At 30.2% G+C, this 21,509-nt stretch overlaps 1 protein-coding gene and 1 long non-coding RNA gene across 2 annotated transcripts in view; one reads left to right on the top strand and one right to left on the bottom strand.

Annotated features, from left to right (window-relative positions):
- LOC143252626 (cytochrome P450 3A8-like) overlaps positions 1-16,484 on the top strand; it is a 29,997-nt gene extending 13,513 nt beyond the window's left edge. Inside the window, exons 5-14 of the mRNA XM_076505033.1 lie at positions 395-511; positions 2,974-3,062; positions 6,139-6,284; positions 6,933-7,048; positions 7,530-7,680; positions 8,344-8,504; positions 9,292-9,380; positions 12,385-12,528; positions 13,298-13,460; positions 16,175-16,484. Coding sequence (XP_076361148.1) covers positions 395-511; positions 2,974-3,062; positions 6,139-6,284; positions 6,933-7,048; positions 7,530-7,680; positions 8,344-8,504; positions 9,292-9,380; positions 12,385-12,528; positions 13,298-13,460; positions 16,175-16,258 — 1,260 coding nt within the window. The 3' untranslated portion in view covers positions 16,259-16,484. The remainder of the gene's footprint in view (positions 1-394; positions 512-2,973; positions 3,063-6,138; positions 6,285-6,932; positions 7,049-7,529; positions 7,681-8,343; positions 8,505-9,291; positions 9,381-12,384; positions 12,529-13,297; positions 13,461-16,174) is intronic.
- Positions 5,174-8,462, bottom strand: LOC143252633 (uncharacterized). The gene is made up of 2 exons (XR_013029085.1): positions 8,326-8,462; positions 5,174-5,346 (listed from the first exon to the last, which is right to left on the bottom strand). It is a non-coding gene; the product is annotated as an uncharacterized LOC143252633 (long non-coding RNA).
- Positions 16,485-21,509: the final 5,025 nt, after the last annotated feature.

Here is a 21,509-nt window from a genome sequence, read left to right as displayed (position 1 = left end):
TACATCTGTGGAATGATAACTTTGAAATAGGCTCACTCTGACAATTTTCATGTTTGGTATTATTAATTACTAAATATTTTTCTAAGTTGTTTTTTTTTTTCTGCTGTTGCTATGATAGCTTATGATGACCACACTAAAATCAAATAGGATTCATTTCTAAAACATGTTTTGTTATTTTACGAATTAAGAATAAATTCAAGAATTAAAGGTCTCAAGGCAATGTTAAGTCAGTATCCATATCACCTGTTTTTATATCTTAACCAAGTATTTATACTTGTATACAAAAGTTAATAATGACAGCTGATCAAGTATTGAATTTGTTTTTTTATTATCTAGTGGTAATAGTTGGTTTTTTTTAATCTTGTATAATTCTTGCCAATTTACTGTATATCAGGATATTCCATTTGGAGATTCTGTTTTGGATAAAATGTTGACAGTTTTAATGGGAGAAGAATGGAAACAAACTAGAAGCATTATTTCTCCTACATTCAGTGGAAGCAAAATGAAAAAGGTATTGTAGTTTTGATTTTTTTTAAAGCTGCACTCGATTATTGTTAGCACAGGAACATGGTTTTGTTTAAAAACTGATGTAGTAAATCTTAAATAGTTTGAAATTATAATAAATAATTAAAAGTATAGTTGTCAAATAGCCCCAAAGATGCAACATTGTGAATATGTGGATAAAAGAATAGAAGGACTTTACTGTGTAATAATTTTGTAGTAAAGATAGAACATATTTTATATTAATTACATGTACTGTTAATTAATATCAATCCTGCATTTAATGAGATGTGAATAACAAGCTGTTTGACTGTCACATTGTGAAATGTGAATTTTAGTGAAGGATAATTTGATTGTTTACTACTGAGTATGATATGTAAGTAGAAGTTGTCGCTTTGGGGTACACCAAGATACCCCAAGTTAGAAGTAGGAAACTGTAAAGGTGAAATCATAAATACACAGCTGATGATAACTTGTACTAAAATATAAGTCATATGAACATCACCAAGTTTAAATGTAACACTTAAATGCATTGTATTTTCTCTTATTAGCACCTATGTAGTAACCAGGGGTTAAAATGTAGGCTACTTCAAAATATGAAGTATAATTATTTTATTAAAATTCATTACATATTTTAAAATTTTTTATTAGTAATAAAACTTGTTGTTTACCTTTTTTTATTTATAAAGAAACATGAAACTTAACATAAATTTTCACTGCCAACTGACAAATATTGCACAATACTAATACAACATTGCTGTGTAATTATCAAAAATAATACAATTTGTTGTTTCTGGCAAATTGTTTACATATTTTCACCATCTGAATTTTTGTGATATGAGGAATATTTCAATAAAAAAAAATTATCACACAATGTAATTCAATCAAAGAGAGTCAAAGTCACTTAGTAAAGTGACAGTTTTGTGGGATTCACTTGTACTTGTGCAATAATCAACTGTAGAAATTAATATTTTGTACCCATGAACTGTATGATCCAAGGGATTCCATTGAGTCTTCTCTTGATGATATATATATATATATATATATATATATCATTGATACCATTCCTATCACAATGGACATCTTTTTGTTGAATTGGATCCTACACATGTATTCTAACTAAGAGTAAGTAACAATGAACTTTACTTTTTACCAATAGTCTTCTGAAACATTTTTGCTATTATTTTCAGGAACATTATTTTAGTTAAGAGTATTGCTACTAATAGTGCAACTTGCAAAGTTTCTTCACTATGGTTTGCTACTTATTGCTTTACTCTTGACCACTCATAGCCTGCACACCCATGCATCTTAAGCTTCTCCTTGTATTGAAAAATTATTAAGGAAATATTTATGCAATATGCATGTTTTTTGAAATATTTCAACCTGAGGCACACTAACAACTATTAGCATACACTGTAGAAACAATACCTTGCATGTACTGCACCAAAGGATTCTTCTACTTGTACGTTCTGTGATATATACAACTGAATTATATGTGCTTGCACTATCAAGTAGGTTCATTAAATAACAGAAGATTGATTCAGGATATAAGTTACAGAGTGTAACTAAAACTCTAACAAACCTTAGTCAATATGAAATGAAATACGAAGATTGGATATAAATAATATATAAAACAAAGGATTTTTAGTAATGTACTAAACACAAACACTCTGTAGTTGCAAACAACTTACACTGGATGGTTCTAAGTTATTTCATGCAAATTATTTGGTTGTGGCTACATCCTAGAAATAAACTAACTAATTGAAAGAGAAGTTTCACACTATCTAAACTCCAGGTTCTTTAGTTTTCAAAAAAAGTCTTGTATTTACCTGAAGTAGGATTTTTTACCATATGATTAGTCTCTTATTTCATGTAAGTGGATTTGTAACCTCTATATATCATCTAAATAACTGTTGAAGGACACTGTTGTTAATATAATTACACATTGTCACACTAAACAATGTTCTGTACAGCAAATGACAAGTAATACTTACTTTGAGAACAAATGAAATATGGATAATGTGGAAGAAAATGAACTTAATATTTTTCATGACCTCTGTTATTTAAAATCTGCACATATTAAGAACAATTAATGAATAAACAATAAATACTGTGACACTACAAGAAGGTAGAAACCAATAATGTTTGTATACAATATTATTATCAACAAATGAATAGGATATATCTAAAAATCTAAGTTGGTAAATTAAAACATATTCTGAAAAAACAAAATGTTGAAGCAATGAAACCATTCTAAGCCTTATTTGAAGATACCACCTTTTTGTTTGCTTTATTATTATAATTTTAACATCTAAACTAAATTGGTAAGATTGTTCATAGCACTATGTCAGTTGTTAGGTCTGTAGAAACACTTTTTATACTTGTATTTAGAATATAAAAGTAACATATTATTGTATTGTAAAATTAGTATCGACAAAAGCAGGTAAAATTGATTATATTACTGATTTCCAGATGTCATATTTCGTTCAAGACACTATTAAAAGCTTGCTTCAGAATCTTGAGAATGCTGCTGACAAGAAAGAAGTTATTGATTGCAAAAAGTAAGGCTACACCCTTATACTAAAGCTAAGTTATTAATAATGATGTTTTTACATTTAATCATGATATATGGCTTTCCAATAAAGGAACTTAAATTAGGTATTTTTTTCAAAGAAAATATTTAACTTGGAAAAACAAATCAGGAGACTGATAAATTAAAATGAAACTGAACATGTACTTGTAATCCTCTGACTTCTACATCAGTAGGTGAAAATAATACAAGTGTAGCCCAAAAGGTGGTGGTAGATGCTTTTAAGTAATTGCTTTCTTCCTAGTCCAATGATTCCCACGTTTTTGTGGTGTGATCCTTTGCTAAGAGTCCTAAAAATACCAACTTCATTGTGACTCTACAATAAAACAAATTCTTAAAAATGGTAAAGTAAAAATAATGATCTGTAAATTTTGTCATTAGTAAAATGGATAGGTATGCAATAACTCATTAAATTTCTAAATTATAACAATTCTTTTATGATGTCTGAAAGATGTTGAAGGAGAATTGTGACTTAATGCTTTTAATATGCAAATTACGTGCTTGTTCAAGTATAGTTTATCCTAGTGTGGTTGTAATTTGCTTTCCATAGATATAGTTCTGTTTAAACATTTCTTCAGTTAATTTTTCTCATTTATCTTGTATTACAATATTAAAATAGATACAAATTTGCACAAGTATTAAACCCTGATACTTTATAAAGAATTAAGATTTTATTTATTTATATCTTGTAAGGTAAAAATTCTCCAATGGCTCAGTAGCAGATCTCTAGGCTTTTGATGATAAAATTTGCTTTTCAACATCCATGCCAGGGTAGGCAAAGCACAGACAATCCATTGTGCTGCTTTATGCTTAAAATCAACAAACCAAAAAGTTGTAAGGTAAAATGTAATAAAATATATAAAATATTCCAATTATTTCAGTAAATTTTGCAGAAATAATTTATTCTTGAATTGTGCTTGCAATCTAAGTAATATTGTGAAACATACTCTGAAAAAATTTTCAATAACCAAACATACAGGTGGCTAGTGTATTTAGATGGCCTTTACTTCAGTACAAAGTTCTGCATGAATCTCGGAAAATAAATCATTAAAGTGGGAAACTGATCATAAATAATGGAAATTCGATTGCACTTCCTATTCATTTCAAGTGATAGCTTGCAATGAGTAGTAGGAAATAAATATTTTTTACTACATTCATTTGAAGTTAGGTATAGCATTTCAAATACACTAATTTGTTTTTCACTAAACACAATATTATTTTGCCAGGACTAATTAATTTTGTTTAACATGGCTGTACTTCATAAATGTTTCAAACACATCAAATTTATTTTAACTGTTTATAATTTCCAAAGTCTTTTTGTGTAAATTTCATAGCATTTGTTGATTTTGTTGTTGTTGGAATCTTATATTTTCATAGCTAAACTGGTCAGTGTTTTAGAATTTGTAATTAAGATACATAAAATATTGAAGTGCATTCAACCAATAGATTTCCTAAACAAGAATATTTTGCATAACATGTAAATATAATTTAAAATTGTATAACTTTATAGCCATAAAAATACCAATAAAGAAAGGTTCAAACTGTGATAAAGTAAATCTACACCACTAATAAGTCCAGATAAATTAACATGTTAAAAGTTGCAGCTAATGATGATGGTAACTGAATTCAGTTTGTAGTTTATTATTGCAAACACTTTTGATATTTTGTCTTTTTAAAACACACTGAGAATGTACAGTTGATAAAAATGTTCTAAATGAAATGGTAATCTAATATTTATTGTAGAAGTTCAACAATACACAATTCTTGTAGTGTCTGTATTTGAATACAAGGGAACTTTGTTACATGTTATAATTTATCTCCAATTTATCATGTAACATATGTTATGTATCACAATATCAAAATAACAGAAATTTGAATTTCTGTTAATTGAAATTTAACAATGTTAATTGAATATCAATATGCATCAAATTTTATGATATTTACTGACAAGATTAATACACACAATTTTCTTTCTTAACATAAATATATTTGAAGTAATAAACAAACAATGCAATTTATAATAACAGTTATTATAAATAATGATTTATATGAGTTTTACAAATTTACAAACAATAGTCTATCTATCTGGAACTGAATCTTTTATTGATAGTTCATGAAGAACACATAGCAAATAATTCTATGTGATACACAGGTGCACTTCTCTTAATGGCTAGCATCATATTATCTACAAGCTGACTTTTCTAAGGTATGTAATAATGTCGTTGTAGGAATACCACTGTTTGAAGTTTAATTCACTGAAAATAAATGGTTTATAATTTTAGAAGTCTATAAAAGTTCCTGCTCTAACAAGACAAATTATCCTTTCTACCTCTGCTATTACAATACAAGCAGTGAAACTTATTTGAGAAATATCACCCAATTTAGCTAAATGTTCATGTGATTTAACGTCACTTTTTTCTACTTATACTTTCACTAACTTACTTGTTCTAATTTGGTGATATATATATATATATACACACATTGCCATACTGAGACCTAGAATTTTCTAAAATTAAAATATTGTTTTAATAATACTTATTTAAATCAATCGGAATAATTCAGAACGTTAGAGTAACAAAATGTCATCTCACAACAGTTGAACCACACAACAAATAATTAGTAAACAGTCATGTAAGCAAATGTGCCATAACTATCACTTTTAAAAATAATTTACTTTAGTGTTCACACAGTGTAAACTAAATAATACTCTCATGTTAAACTTAAAATTATCAGTCAAGTATATCTAACACTGTCCAAGATTTGTGACTTCTACTTACTGACATTTTGGAAGTTGTTTTCAGCATTTCTTTTGAAGGTAAGTGTTTGAGTATAATAGCCATTATTAAGTATATTCTAGCTTGTAAAAACTAGCAAACCCTTTTTTGAACAAAATTCTCTAAGTTCGGATACATGTACAATCAGAATCTTTTTCATTTAGAATGAATTCCAAAAAAAAGTGTGCAATTTAATATAAATGTATAAATTTATGTTTACACTGAAAACTATATGAAGAAAATTTTTGTTTACCAAATGTTAATTTCCAACAGATATTTTGGTGCTTTCACTATGGATACAATTGCCACCTGTGCCTTTGGGACACGTGTAGATTCACATAAACATCCTGACAGTCCATTTGTGAAGTATGCACGGCAAATCTTCAATGCCAATTTGAAAATTGGGCAGTTACTAGTTTGTAAGAAAACTTTGAATTTACAATAGTAAACTGAAAACTTTGTGTATGAGGGATTGAAAGCAAAGCCAATAACATTCGAATATATAAAATTAAATAACTGTACTAATATAAAATATTTTAATTATGCATTTTTAAATTATTTATTTTGAAATTGTGATAGGTGCTGCTAAAATGTATTAAGCTAACCAATCATAAAAAAAAATATTTTTTGTTGATTATGGTGTTAGTTTAATTTAATCTACAAACTGCAAATAAAGGAACATTTTATGAGTATATAAAACAAATATTTTATATTCATCTTTAGGATTTTTTTATTTTTAAGATCTTAAACACCTCATCCATAAATCACCAATAACTTTGTACCTTTTTGTGTTCAAACTTGTCTCCCTAAGTTAATTATTCTTTTTGTCACTGTTGTCTTCTCCAAGTTAATGAGAACCCTTCTATAAGCTCCAGTTATTCATTTGGTTGGTTTTGCATTTTATGGTGCAAAGCAACTAGGCTGTCTGCACATATTCACTTTTTTCTTTGGTCTTTCTTTAAATTAGCCAATGTCCTTACCTATGCTCAAGTTATTCTTTTGGTTATTATTATCTTTCCCTAGTTATCTAGTGTCTTCATCTGAGCTCTAGTTGTTCTTTTTGTTAGTTATATTCCCAAAGCTTTCCAGGATCTTTAGAATCAACTTTATTTCACAAGAGGTTACAGATTTCTTTCGCAATACCACCAATCAAATCATTGAATTCAGGAAGAAAAACAACGAGGTAAGTTGTTGCATTAAATATATTTTTCGAGGTTTGGATAAAAAATGTACACTTGTGCATGAAGCCTAGTTTTTTCTCTGAAAATATGAACAATTTTTTTTTCACATTCTGAAAGACATCACATATTAATGACTGCTGTAACAGTTGCTATGTATTACCATATAGCTTTAAAAAAAAGTTTTAATGTTTTATTTTATATATATAAAATATTTAAAATGTAGGAATCTGTTTGAGCTACTACTGTTATAAACAACTCATAAACTAGGACTTCTAAGCACACTTTTCTGTATTTCTTTTTTGTTTTTGTAAAAAATATTTTCTCTCCCTTAAAAACTAATGATGTAAAGTTATTAATCTAAGATTTCTACAAACTTGTTATTGTCTAAAATTTGTTAACTAAAAATGTAGCCTGCATTAGAAATTGAATTTATTTTTATTAGCTATATCTGAAGCTAAATCTTTTGATATTCTTCTCACTCAGAAAAGAAACGATTTTCTCCAACTTATGTTGGATGCAAAAGAGTCCATCCAAGATGTTGATGAGCAAAATGATGAAATTAACTCCATAGGTAATGCTCATGGTCATGAAGATGAAGTTGGATCAAATGAATGGAAACCAATCAAACAAAAAAGTAATAATTATTTTTCACTTAAACACTCATTTCTTTTTTATTTAACACAGATGCTGTATTAATTGGACAAAAACAAAACCTCAAAGGCAATGAGTCGCACCAGCAAATTACATCTGTAAATCTAATGAGGCTGAATGTCTTGTATCATCACAAACCTTGAAAGCAAGGATGTAAATCATATATTTGAATATATAATACAAGGACAAAAAGTATCTGTATAACTTAGTAGAAGTGGAGTGAATAATGTTGCTGTATCACTTAATGTATGTAATAAAACTACTTGCTGATAATATATTAGTAGAGCATTTTCTTTTATTCTTTCAAATTTATCTGCAGAAAAAAATCAGAATAAACAGTTGTTTAATCTATTCTTTATATACTAACATTCTGAATTATGTTAGTCGCAGGCATATATATTGTACGTATACATCTATAATAAAAGATAAAACCTGTAGTCTGTAATTTTATAAAATATTAACTGAGTTTATCCATATTGTGTTCAATAAGAGGTTTTGTCACAAAAACTGAGTTGTAATTAATCGAGCTCTAAAGTTGTAAGATCTCTTGCTTGACTGATTTTAATATTTCAAGTACCACCTAAAATATTTTGTACAGTTTATACTATAACACAAAAACGAAATGTACCTGTATCTTTTGTATTAGTTTTGACACATGAAGATATACTGGCAAACAGCATTCTATTCTTTCTTGTCGGATATGACACTACAGCCAATGCACTGACTTATGCCGTTTACAGTTTGGCTCGTAATCCAGAATGCCAGGAAAAGCTGATCCAGGAAATTGATGCAGTCTGGGAAAAGCATGTAAATACAAAAATTAAGCTGCAACTATTCAGTACACACATTACATGAGGTTCAGATTATAGAGTGCTCTACTACACTCTTTATATAAATTAAGCATATCAAAACACGTCCGAAAATAAATAAAATTAGTTGAAGTTTATTCAGAAATGCAATTTCTTCCATAATCCTTCATAATTTAATACATAATTCATTGACCTTTTCATAATTCTTAGTGATAGTTTCTACATTTTCATAATTCCAGCTGAATATACACAACCACTGCTATTTTTGCTTTTTTACCACCTACTGTATATTTAAAGTGGCACCAATAATAACAATAGAAGGTATACTTAGAATGAGATTTTCATTTCAAACAGAAAGAGCATTGGACAAACTTTCATTTATTTATTTTTGAACATTTTTAATACACTTAATTATATACACTGAGTGTTATTATGTTTGGAGAGTTGGAAGATGTATGTATTTTAATTTAGATTATTTATGTTTAGTTGTAAAACAGTATCTCAATGTTTTCTTGTATATTTTCAGTGAAATTATATATTGAAGAGTAACCTTTTGAAGTCATGAAAAAAGTAAAATAAATTAGTGTACAGCATGGTAAAAACAGATAAAAATAGAAGACTATAAAAATTTTAGTGTTTTGTGTCATGTGGAGAAAATTCAAGTATTATAAAAATAAAGAAATTATATCTAACCACATTATTCTAGAACTGTGTGTTTTATCACTAGCAATTTAAAATTAAATATACACCTTTTGTTTTCATGTCATCATTTTATCTTATTTAAGGGTGGTATTGACTATGAGACAGTGGGAAAGATGACCTACCTGGACTGTGTTTTATCTGAAACGCTGAGACTCTTCAGTATTGCTGTTGTGTAAGTAGCATCAACTTTAGAACTTTAACCTTACAATACATAAAATTAGTATTATATGTATCATGCTATACTTTATCCTTTTTATGTATATATTAAAGACTGAAATGGTTATCTATCATCTAATGGTCTTCTAAATGTCAGAGAACAGGAATGGTACTGACCTGGAATTTCTGAATTTCCTGGAAAATACTTAAATTATTCTAGATCACAGTAAATTTCCTTGAAGAGGACTGTAATTTTCTTGGTAACTGTGGAAGTTAATTTCCATTGAATAAGTAACTGGAGGAAATTACAAATCCTTGGTTGCAGCACTCAGTGGTACACAATGCTTGGTAATTACTGCCCATTCCTCAAAGTAAATATTGTTTATATTAATATACTGTTAGAAACCCTGTAGAATATGGAAGATTTTTGTGCTTTTGACTAGTTATTAAAGAAAACTACCTTGTTCTGGTGAGTATATAGAGGTATACAATGAAATTTGTTTGTCAGTAACCTCAGAATCAGTTTCAAAATGTTAAAAATCTTAAAGTTATTTGGACTCATTCTGAAATAGCCATAAGTTATAGAAATCTAAGAACAACCTTAGACAGTAGTGGTGAATAAGTACTGACCCTGCCATTCATATTATTGATGTATAATAATAATATGTTTAATTTTGTATAAGATCGAGCTTTAAAAGTTAAAACTACCATCAAGATGTGTCATTATGAGGGTAAAGTACATTTCAAGATATTTGCTTATAAAGCTTTAGAAGTATTCAGAAGCAATAGCAAACTGAAATTTTTAAAGTTGTATGTACAAGAAATATAAAACATCCAGCATCTGTAAACTCTGAGAAGGTAAACTCAATCATTGAAAGTAGTCTCTTAGGAGTTAACTTAGAATTTCTTCAGTTACACATCAGTTGTAATGCTTCCTTGCCTTCCAAAGCAATAATCAAATAATTCCCTTTCCTCGCAAATATCAGCAACATGTTCAGAAACCACATGTCATGAACACACTTGTGCAGAAGTAATTTTAAGAAGCAGCACATCATACTTAATTGGTGGTAATTTATTTGATAAACAAGGAAAGTTTCAGAACTATTATGATTGTATTTTCAACATAAATGGATAAAGAGACTTGATGCACTTACCTTCTTGAGAGGTTACAGTATATTCTAACAATATTTATACAACAAACTAATTTTAAAAAATTAAAGTTTTTCTTAAAATGTGATTCAGGATTCTTTACTCTGAAGTCCTTTTGTTGATGTTGCATTTGAGGATTTTATGTATCCCAGGATAGCTGGTATGAGTATTAACACTTTTACTAATAAAGCAGAGAACAATGTTTCGACCTTCTTGGGTCATCTTTAGGTTAACAAAACAGGTTTTTTGTTAACATAAAGATAACCTAAGAAGGTTGAAACATTGTTCTGCTTTATTAGTAAAATTGTTAATACCCATACCAATCATCCTGAGATACATTTACTTTGAGTGGATTCCCATCATCACGAATTTGAGGCTTTTGTCGAGAGAAAAGATAGGACGGTTCCAGGAGTAGTTGACTTTGTCAAAGTGATTTATATAAAACTTTGCAAGATCCATCTACCAAGATAGACTTAAACTTGTTTTTCAAACTTGTTTATCTTGCCAATTCTTAAAAAGAAGAGCTCATCCAAATATAAAAATTTATTGTTCAATAAAATCTTGATCACATTGAATATGGTGCCTCAATTATTGAGAATATTGTGTTGAAAATCTCCACAAAGTTGCACATATCACAGACAGCCACACATGTTTATCTCTGAAAATGATGAACTTTTTGGCATTGACATTGCAGACAGCATAATCCAGTCTGTAAGGAGAACTTTAAGAATTGGAAACTCAATTACTCAGTTAATGAATTAAGATGCACATCATTTTATTAGTTATAAACAATGTAAAATAAATTGGAAATAAAATAATTTCAATTGAAATACGTTTAAATACACCTTAATGAGGATCTGAATTTTTGTTTATATTTTTTCTTATAATTTACTTCCCGATGGCCTTTTTTTTTAATGGTATAATATTTGAAGTTTAATCTTAACTAGCCATAACATATGACTTAGGTCTATAAAAATTAACTGTACCTAATGAGTAAACTTTAACATTCTGGTAACCATTGGATATTACCTGGATAACATATGTCATTGAAATCACAATATTGGTGAAATGTTTCATGTCTTTGCACAACTTTTTATACTTTATATTGGGGGTTCTGACTTCATAAAATCTTTGGAAGTGCAAACATTTATTTAGGGTTACTTAATGCATCTTTGCTTGTTTCTTATTAAATAAGATGGAAATTGTATTTTAGTTTTCTTAGAGTCCAGTGATGAAAACAAATATATATTTTATTGTGGGGCTCTTGAGATACAAATTGTTCATTTAAGCTAGTGGTATGACATAAATTAACATAAATAACAGCATCTTTTGTAATATGTAATTTAATGATGAGGCAAACACTACTTCAAACAATGTCTTAAATCTCAGATATATTTCAAATATTCCAAGGCACAACAACCACAAGAAGAATTTAGTTGAATCATTCACTTCACACTCTTGTTTTATTTTTTCACAACAAATTATTTGAGGCAGTAAAAATTAATTATTTAATTTATAATTAATGTAATTTACACATATAGATAATTGTAACTTCATATTAAGTGAAGTTCTTAATAAAATAAGACAATAGTGTACAACAGAAGTCTGAACTCAATATCCCACAAACAGGCTCTGTACTAGTCAACTAATTAGTTTGCTCAGTTTAAAATACTGAACAATATATTTATTAAAATTCATGTGCTGATTAAAAAAAATAATTCTTCCTTTTTTTTTTTTTACTTGTTTCATAAATATTAATAAATTTACCATTTATGTATTTAAATAAACACTAAATATTCCTACCTTCGTGAAACATGAAATATTACTCCATAAGGAGTTTATAATATTTATGCTTTGACATTATACAATAGAGCTGAACGACGGGCCACCAAGGATTACCAACTAGGAGATACAGGAATCACCATACCCAAAGACATGATCATTCAGATTCCTATTTATGCTATTCATCATGACCCTGAATACTATCCAAACCCTAATGCATTTGAACCAGAAAGGTATGTGGAATTTCAGTTTTTGTTTTAATATATTATTGTAGTATTCTGACATTACTTATTACTGCTTTATCTTGTTTGGTGCACAATTATGTAACTATTTATTTAAATAAGCAAGTTAATAATTAGAACAACAGTGTTTGTTCACACCATTTGGTAGGTGGATGCATTAATTACCATTATCAAAACTACTGGAATAGTAAATTCAAAATCAGTTCTCTTAGCCTGCATTTCCATTTTTATCCTTACACTGCTAAGCAAGATGTATTTTATAAAGATTTTTAATAAATACTAAATTTGATTTATAAACAAATTACATGAGATAAAGAAATGACTGACCTCAGAACTGGTTATTGAGTGTCAATTGAGGAGCAGAAGTGTTCAAAATATTTGTTACATTGGGTTTTCCTGAGTCAGCTGTAGGTAATGTAATTAGAAAATGTAAGAAAGGCTATGTCAGTATTGAAATTTTGATCAGCATATCAAGCCTTAGGAGAGAGAAGGGGTAACAATATGCTATGAAACATCTGTATCATGATAGATCTTTGTACATCCATGTATTTCTACTGTACTGCACACAGGTCATTAACAGGTGGAATACTTTTAAATCTGTAGATCTGTTTTGTTTTTCTGTAACTTGGAATTTTGTGGGTTTTTTTTTTTTATTGTAACAGATGAGAAAATGTTCTTTTGACAGAAATAGCCAAAACTATTTATCCTGTTTTGATAGTAATAGATAAGACATTTGGCTATTCTTTATTTTGTATCACAGGTTCCTTCCAGAGAACAAGACGGACCGCCATCCCTACTCCTACATCCCATTTGGAGCTGGACCTAGAAACTGTGTGGGGATGAGGTTTGCTTTAATGGAGGCCAAATTTTGCCTGGTTCATGTGTTAAGGTGCTTTCGTTTCCAAACATGTCCAGAAACCAAGGTAACTATCACTCCTTCATACCTGATAATGGCTGTGAAATGAAGTTATTAAATCTCCTCTGTTCGATTCAAAACTTCAACATTGCTAGATCCTTCATTTACCCAGGAAAAAGAAATATTTACTAGATTTGCTTTACAATACAACTAGGTGGCATTACTGAACTGAAATATTATTTTTTGTCTTAGTTGAGGCTAAAGTTTTGATCAATTATCATAAGCAGTCTGAAGTATATTTATTCTCTTTGTTTCAAATAATGTTGGAGTATGATTACTTTCTGTATCCTTGTCATAATTACAGAACAGCAGGATTCACAATTGTGGGATACAGGCATTAAGTATTTGGAACACTATATATATTTAACAAGTAGACTATTCCTTTGTTTTATTTTATCTGTGCTCTTGGCTTCACCACTACAAGGTTTAACATAACTTACCTTCATTACTCTACTGCTACTTCTTCAACATAGATTTTCTAAAAATTTTGAATACTAGTATGTCAATAAATTAGATCAATTTTACCTAACAGGAGAGTGATTGATTTTATGGAAAAATAAAAGACTTAGTTTAAGTTAGTGGAATTATTTGCTGAGTAAATCCATGAATAATCTGACTGGTGATATTTATGATGAAGTAAATTCAGATGTGTAATTCTCATTATTCTTAGCACTGCCATCTATATTCATCATTATTTTGAGTTAAACTGCTCTTTTTACTGTTTTCACTGGGTGCTCAGTCAACACTAGACTTCTTTTGTGACACTACACTACAATCCTGTTTGAGACCCATTTGTCTTCCACTCAGAATAACATCTTCTCTCTCTCTCTCTCTCTGTTTTTTTTTTTTAATATCATTGTAACTCAACCATAAAGACTGTTTTTCATGTTATCACTTGGTCTCTCATCAAAGCTGGCCATTTTCTGGATATAACTGGGGCTTCCAACTAGATTTGTCATCTTTTTGTTATCACTGAGATGTCCTTTAAGACTGCCTTTCTTTTTAGTTATAACTGATACTGTTCTCATTATAAGTGAGATTGCCACCCAAAGTTGGATCTCTTCTGATTATTACTGATGTTTCCTGTTATGATTATTATTCACCCTACCATTCAGACTTCTCTTCACTTAATAACCAAGATGTTGATAGTAGGATAGTAATCATACATATACAATCAATACATGCCCCAAATGTATGACATTTTTAATTATTGAGAGCCATGTAGGAGCAGTCAATTAAATCTTAATAACTGAAGGTTCAAGGAATGCCAAACTATGGAGTAAAATATTGTTCTTAGCAACAACTGACATATCAGTAGTTTAAGAAGTTCACAAAGAAAAATGTTTATTGCAGAATTTAGTTAAAATACAATTTGAAAACATAATTGTACACTAAAGCAAGTGTTCAGTGGTGATGTTGAGCTTTAATCAATTCAGAGAAATAAAAATAAAAATGAAACTACAAGTTATAATTAATTATAAAACTACTAAAGTTGCATTAAAGTGTTAACTAAGTATAAAGTTTAAACATCTCTAGTTTAAACTAACAATCCACTCCAGTAAGTGAAAGTGGAAGTAAGTTAGTTACAAAATTATCATAAACTACTAATTCAAAACACTTCTGGAAATTTTCTGTTAAACTCAAAGAATTGTTTAATAATCTGGAAAAATCTTAGAAATATTTTATGTATTACACTGGCAAACATGTTTCTTGATACAAAAACATCCAAAGCTAAAGTTGCACACAAAATGTGCTTCACATTTAAAAGTCTGCATTTACTAAAACAGTCATGCTCTGTGATGCAGTTGCCTCTGACTCTTAAATAATTTGCTGAAAGGAAAGATACTGTGTAACATCCAGACCTAGAAAGTTATCTTCTCTACCAAAGTGTGTTCATTAGCAGTTAGTAAGCTCGCATCTTGTATCCTTTAAAAGCATGGAATGTTGATGCAAATTTGAAACTGTGCCTCAAACTGGCAAATTTGAAAAAAAACAATTTGAAATAAATTGCATTTTTAACTAAAGGTAGCAGGGACATAGCACTGTCTTGTACTACAGCCATACTGTAACGTTAGTGCAATACAAGTTCAGTTTTTTGGTCACCCCTCTTTGCTTCAAGATACTCTTTAGACAGAATCACAAAATAGAGAAGAGAAAAAGGCAGGGAACCTTAACAGGTATTTTTTATTCACCTATATTTTATTTTCATGTTGTATTCAACTACATTATTTGATGAAAAATGATTATCCACATCAAATCAAAGGTTTTGCTTTGTGCTAAGGAACCCAAGAACATAACATTAAAATTCTATATAAATTCCTCATCTGTATTATGCATTTGTCATAATATTAAGGATCTATTTCAATGCTATGAATTACATTATATAACTAAATAAAGGATGAGCATTAATTTGAGAACTTTAAGTACTTGCACAGGTGTTTGTTTATCTTTCAATGTTTCTTTACATATACATTTATTGATGCTTTAATTTATCTCATTTGAAGTACTTTCATGAGTGTTTCTGTTTATATTTTGATGTTTCTTTACAAATTTGTTTATTGATGCTTTAATATATCTTGTGTATAGCCTACACGTAAATTAATATCAAGCATTATTGATTAAGTAGTTCAGACAATTTATTTAGATTTTTCTAAAAAGCAGCTGTTAATGTTGGATTGGAATATAATTATGCCCTTAAAGAAGATTTTTATTTTTTTCCAGGAAAAATTAGAATTTTTTATTGGGCAGGGAATTTTGCAAGCCAAGGAGGTATCATTACGAATAGAGAAAAGAACTGACATATAATACACTTGAATAATACGGTACAACCCTGTAAGAGTTGTGACATCTGATCAAGAATGTTTTGTTTTCATTTCTTGAATATAACATTTGCTTGTTATGCTTCATTTTTTTATTATTTCATGGTATAATAATAAAAACTAAATATTATGAATAGTCTCTTATGATGATGATGATGTAATTTCATAAATATATACTATATGAAATTAAAACAAGTTGTTTACGAGCCAAATGTATCAATTATATGACTTGTTTTCATAAAATTACAAAATGTGAAGTTTCTCAAATATGTTTCCAACAGCACCTTAGGGATGGACATCAGAATGTCAAGCTCTAATCTGCTGATTTCTCTGAATATTTGTTTGCTTGTAGTCAAGCACAAAGCTACATAATGGACTGGGGGAGGGCTATCTTGGACAAAATGAAAGTATGAACTTTTTATGCTTGTGATCAGGAGTTGATAATTTATTTAATTTAACAAAACTATATTAAAAAATAACAATTCTTCAAAATACTGGAATTTTGAAGCTTAATAAATAAATAATTACTTTTAGATTGCTTTAACTAAATGGCTGGAGGAAAGTAGTAAAACAAAGTAGACAGGTTTCTGGAAGTGTTCAAAGAAAGACTTACCAAACACAAAACTTGCTTTTTGAGTTAGAAATAGCCTAAAAATATTATTTCTTGGCAACTAATCTCAGGATACATGTAGCTTTGAATGTGATTGCAACTAAACCTTAAAAAAATAGTTCAGGAAAAGTAAATACTTATTGCTTCAACTGTGAAATATGATACATAGAAAAAATTAAACCAAACACAGTTAATAGTAATATTTTAATGCCATTCTTTTATTTGTATGTTTTTCATTATTTGGTGAAGATAATTTGAATTTAAGTCCAGGTAATGATAATGTCTTTGTTTATTTATTCCTTAACATTTCTATAAACTTGTAGTCTGATTTTACAAACCAATTTCCAAAGAAATGTGTGTGAATTAGCATATGTACACTATTTGTACAGTTCTTGACTTGTCAGATGAGTAACTTAATGTCTGTGATAACTATTTCAGTTTTCCATACTTTGCTCCATGACAAACATTACCAACAGGAAACTAAACACTTCACTATTCTAAATTGACTGACTAAATACATGCCAGTTGTTATATTTAAAGCCATGTTTTTTAGATACTTTACAAAGCCTCTTCATACTATATTCTTGAACATTCGAGATATTCTACTACTTATTTAAGGTCATTTGTTCTGTAACTTATATCTACATTAAAAAAGCAGCTTATCAAAACATACACTTGCAGTATTTTATGCTATGAATCCAGTTTTACAAATAAAAATATTTTGTTTACAAATAAAGTTCACTTTATTTATTTTTGTACTTTTTCATTCATTCAGAGAACAAATGCCATAATTTCTTTATGTATATTTTCTGAAATATGTAGTTAATTCTTGCATATGCAATTATTAATGCTACCCATACATACAGTTTATTAAATAGAATTGTTTTAACACTGTGTTATCTTTATTCAAGGTAATTGAGTATGATATTTATTACAAACAGCTCATTCAGAATAAAGATTTTTAAGAGGAAATATTATTAGGTATACAAAACTTTAAAATGACAGTATAATTTGTCAGTCATTTCTTTAATCAATCAAGCATGTAACGTTTTATTACCAAAGATTAAGAAACAAAATGTTAAAGGTTAAAACCTCTGTATCCTACTAACATTGAGAATTACATGCTGGAGGGCAGTGATATACAGTCATCCAAACAGAAGTTAAAAATTACTTTACAAGCCAGGCTAATGGTAAGCAACAGGAAGTGCTTTCCTAATGAAATTTTCTCTTCACATTAGAAATGTTTGTCTTTACTGGTCTTTAAACGTAAGTTGTCATTGTTTTCAACTTAGAGATGAACACAACTCAAATTCTGAGAAATTTCTTCTTTAAACTGATGATGAAAAACTAACACAAATGTGATAGGCAGATACTATAAACTAAATCAGGCTTTAACTTATCTCCTAAATATATTTTGTGTAATCTTCAAACTTTTTAATGAAAATATTTGTATTTGGTTTATGCATTCTAGTTTAAACAGGTACAACCATCTATGAACTGTCACATGCTGTAGTTCAAGGATAAGTTTACTTTCACACATAAAAGCCAGATTTGGGAATTTCCTTGATGGGTTGCTTACCTCGGGATCATAGGGAAGTGTGTTTTAACTCCCTGTATTAACGTAATAATTGTTCTAAATTTGGCATTTGTACAGGTGTGTGTGCGTATGCAGTTCCACATGTTTAAGAAGATTAAGTTATTATCACTCTATATACCTAGTGTTCTGTCATTCACCTAAGATAGCACTACTCACTTTGAATAAATCTGAAGATGCTGATTTAAGTAACTAATGTGATTTTTATTAAGTATGGCACATGATCTTGATGGAATAATCTTTAACCTACTCGAAAGAAACAACCTCCGTGGTGGTGCAAGATTTCTCTCAATGGTGAAACATAATAAGAAATGAAATACATCCATAATTACATATTGTTTATTTTGGGCATCTAAATAAAGTGACCAAATAATAATTATATCTCAATTAACACTATGGTAGGCTGGCATGGCCAAGCGCGTAAGGCGTGCGACTCGTAATCCGAGGGTCGCGGGTTCGCGCCCGCGTCGCGCCAAACATGCTCGCCCTCCCAGCCGTGGTGGTCAATCCCACTATTCGTTGGTAAAAGAGTAGCCCAAGAGTTGGCGGTGGGTGGTGATGACTAGCTGCCTTCCCTCTAGTCTTACACTACTAAATTAGGGACAGCTCGGTGCAGTGGGCTAACAACCTACTCCCTTAAATACCTGTTGAAGAATCCGCAAGTGATTGCGGCCCTATGTTCCTAGATGGAATCTAATGGTGATAACTAACTAACACTATGGTGCAACCCATTTTGATATAGTGCAGAATTATCGGCACTTATGTTGGAACTAACGTGTTTTACTGTGTAAGATAACCAGCACAATATCAGCTGATTATAATGATCTGAATTTCTGAAACAATAAGACGAGTGCAAAGACTTACTGATAATTACATGTACATATAATAATTAATTATAATAAAACCTGTTTAAGGCGTAACCGCACGGGACCGAGTAAATTTCGGGCTTAAGCATGGTTTCTGGGTTGGACAGTGAACATGTATTTCCTTAATTATATATAATTTTTCAGCGGAAAGTTATATTTGCTTGACTCAAGGGAAGTAAGACGTTTGTGAATAAAGTTATTATACTATTATACTATCTTTGCTATATTCATTAGAATAAAAACAAAACAGACATTCAAAATATACACAACTACACAAAATTTTAATCACATTTATTTGAATAAAGTGTCCAATTTCAACTATTTCATATTTTAATGGGTTTTCTCATGCGGTTTAAAGAGAACGTCAATTCTACTGCCTTTTCAGGAAGTTCATTCCCTCCTTCATTTTTGCATACAAATTTATAGCATTAATATAACTTAACACTTGCGATGAAATAGGAATTTCTATTTCCTCAATATCTTTTTTCATTTCGTTCATCTTCTGACTCTCTCATACTGTTACCATCTTGAGATTTTATTATATCAGTTTCATCAGTTTCTGTTAAAGCATTCTTGTCAACGTTCGCAGGATCATCTTTGTCAATCTTCTCAATCAGAGGTTGGATTTCACTAGAATCGCCATAACAAACAACTTCTCCACAGTTTCCGCCATTATAAAGAATAAATCCATAGTTTTAAAAGCACTTTATTATGCATTTGATCTAACACGTCAATTTTCATGATTATTTCAAATGCTCTCTTACAGTCGTCCATGTTTGCAATAATTTGCTGAGGCATCAATTTACTGTATTTCAATTTTATGCACTGTATAATTCCATTATTTAGTGGCTGTAGAACTGATGTTTTACATGGAGATAGAAAGACTAAACGAACATTTGAAAGTTGAACTTTTGGGTGACAAGTTGCATTATCTAGGAAAAGTAGAATATTCCAATTTTCTTGTTCCATTCTGTTGTTTAATTTGTTCAAAGATTCCTCAAATATAGCACTTGTCACCCACGCTTTATTACTCGGTTTCCATTCCACAGGAAGTTGATTCTTCCTTACATTTTTGAAACAGTGCGGATTTTCACTTTTACCAATTACCCACGGTTTTTCTAATTTTTCATCAGCAAACGCGACCAAAAGTACAGTCAATCGTTCTTTCGAATAGCGATCTTCGGAATAACGACGGCAGAAAAAAGAACAGAATATATTTAACCAATACTTAGTTAGTTAGTTAGTTATCACCATTAGATTCCATCCAGAAACATAGGGCTGCAATCGCTTGCGGATTCTTCAACAAGTATTTAAGTGAGTAGGTTGTTAGCTCACTGCACCGAGCCGTCCCTAATTTAGCAGTCTAAGACTAGAGGGAAAGCAGCTAGTCATCACCACCCACCGCCAACTCTTGGGCTACTCTTTTACCAACGAATAGTGGGATGGACCATTACATTGTAACACCGCCACGGCTTAAAGGGCGAGCATGTTTGGTGTGACGGAGATTCAAATACGCGACCTTCAGATTACGAGTCGAGTGCCTTAACCACCTGGCCATGCCGGGCCTTGCAGATTACTCTTCATTGCTCTGCCATTACACAGTGTTGATTACTTGGCAAGAGTTTTAATGAGTTAAAGAGTTTCAACGCACTTTTAAAAACTTGTAGTGTTATTCCAATTAATTTTATTCATGCTGTTATCAGCTCTGTTTTTAGTAACGGATTTAACTTTACCTCGGAATTTAGAATTGATCGTTTTTGAATTAACGATAACTTTGTGAATTTTGGGCGTAAATTTCCATTTTCACAAATCGTATTTTGAGTTGCTGAGTTTGTTTGTTTGTTTGTTTGTTTTGGAATTTCGCACAAAGCTACTCGAGGGCTATCTGTGATAGCCGTCCCTAATTTAGCAGTGTAAGACTAGAGGGAAGGCAGCTAGTCATCACCACCCACCGCCAACTCTTGGGCTACTCTTTTACCAACGAATAGTGGGATTGACCGTCACATTATAACGCACCCACGGCTGGGAGGGCGAGCATGTTTAGCGCGATGCGGGCGCGAACCCGCGACCCTCGGATTACGAGTCGCACGCCTTACGCGCTAGGCCATGCCGGGCCGAGTTGCTGAGAACTGTTTCCGTTTTTGCTGAGAACTGTTTCCGTTCTCAT

This window comes from Tachypleus tridentatus, chromosome 6 (genome assembly GCF_004210375.1).
Source record: "Tachypleus tridentatus isolate NWPU-2018 chromosome 6, ASM421037v1, whole genome shotgun sequence".
NCBI lineage: Eukaryota > Metazoa > Arthropoda > Merostomata > Xiphosura > Limulidae > Tachypleus > Tachypleus tridentatus.
This window is presented reverse-complemented; position numbering and strand designations above follow the sequence as displayed.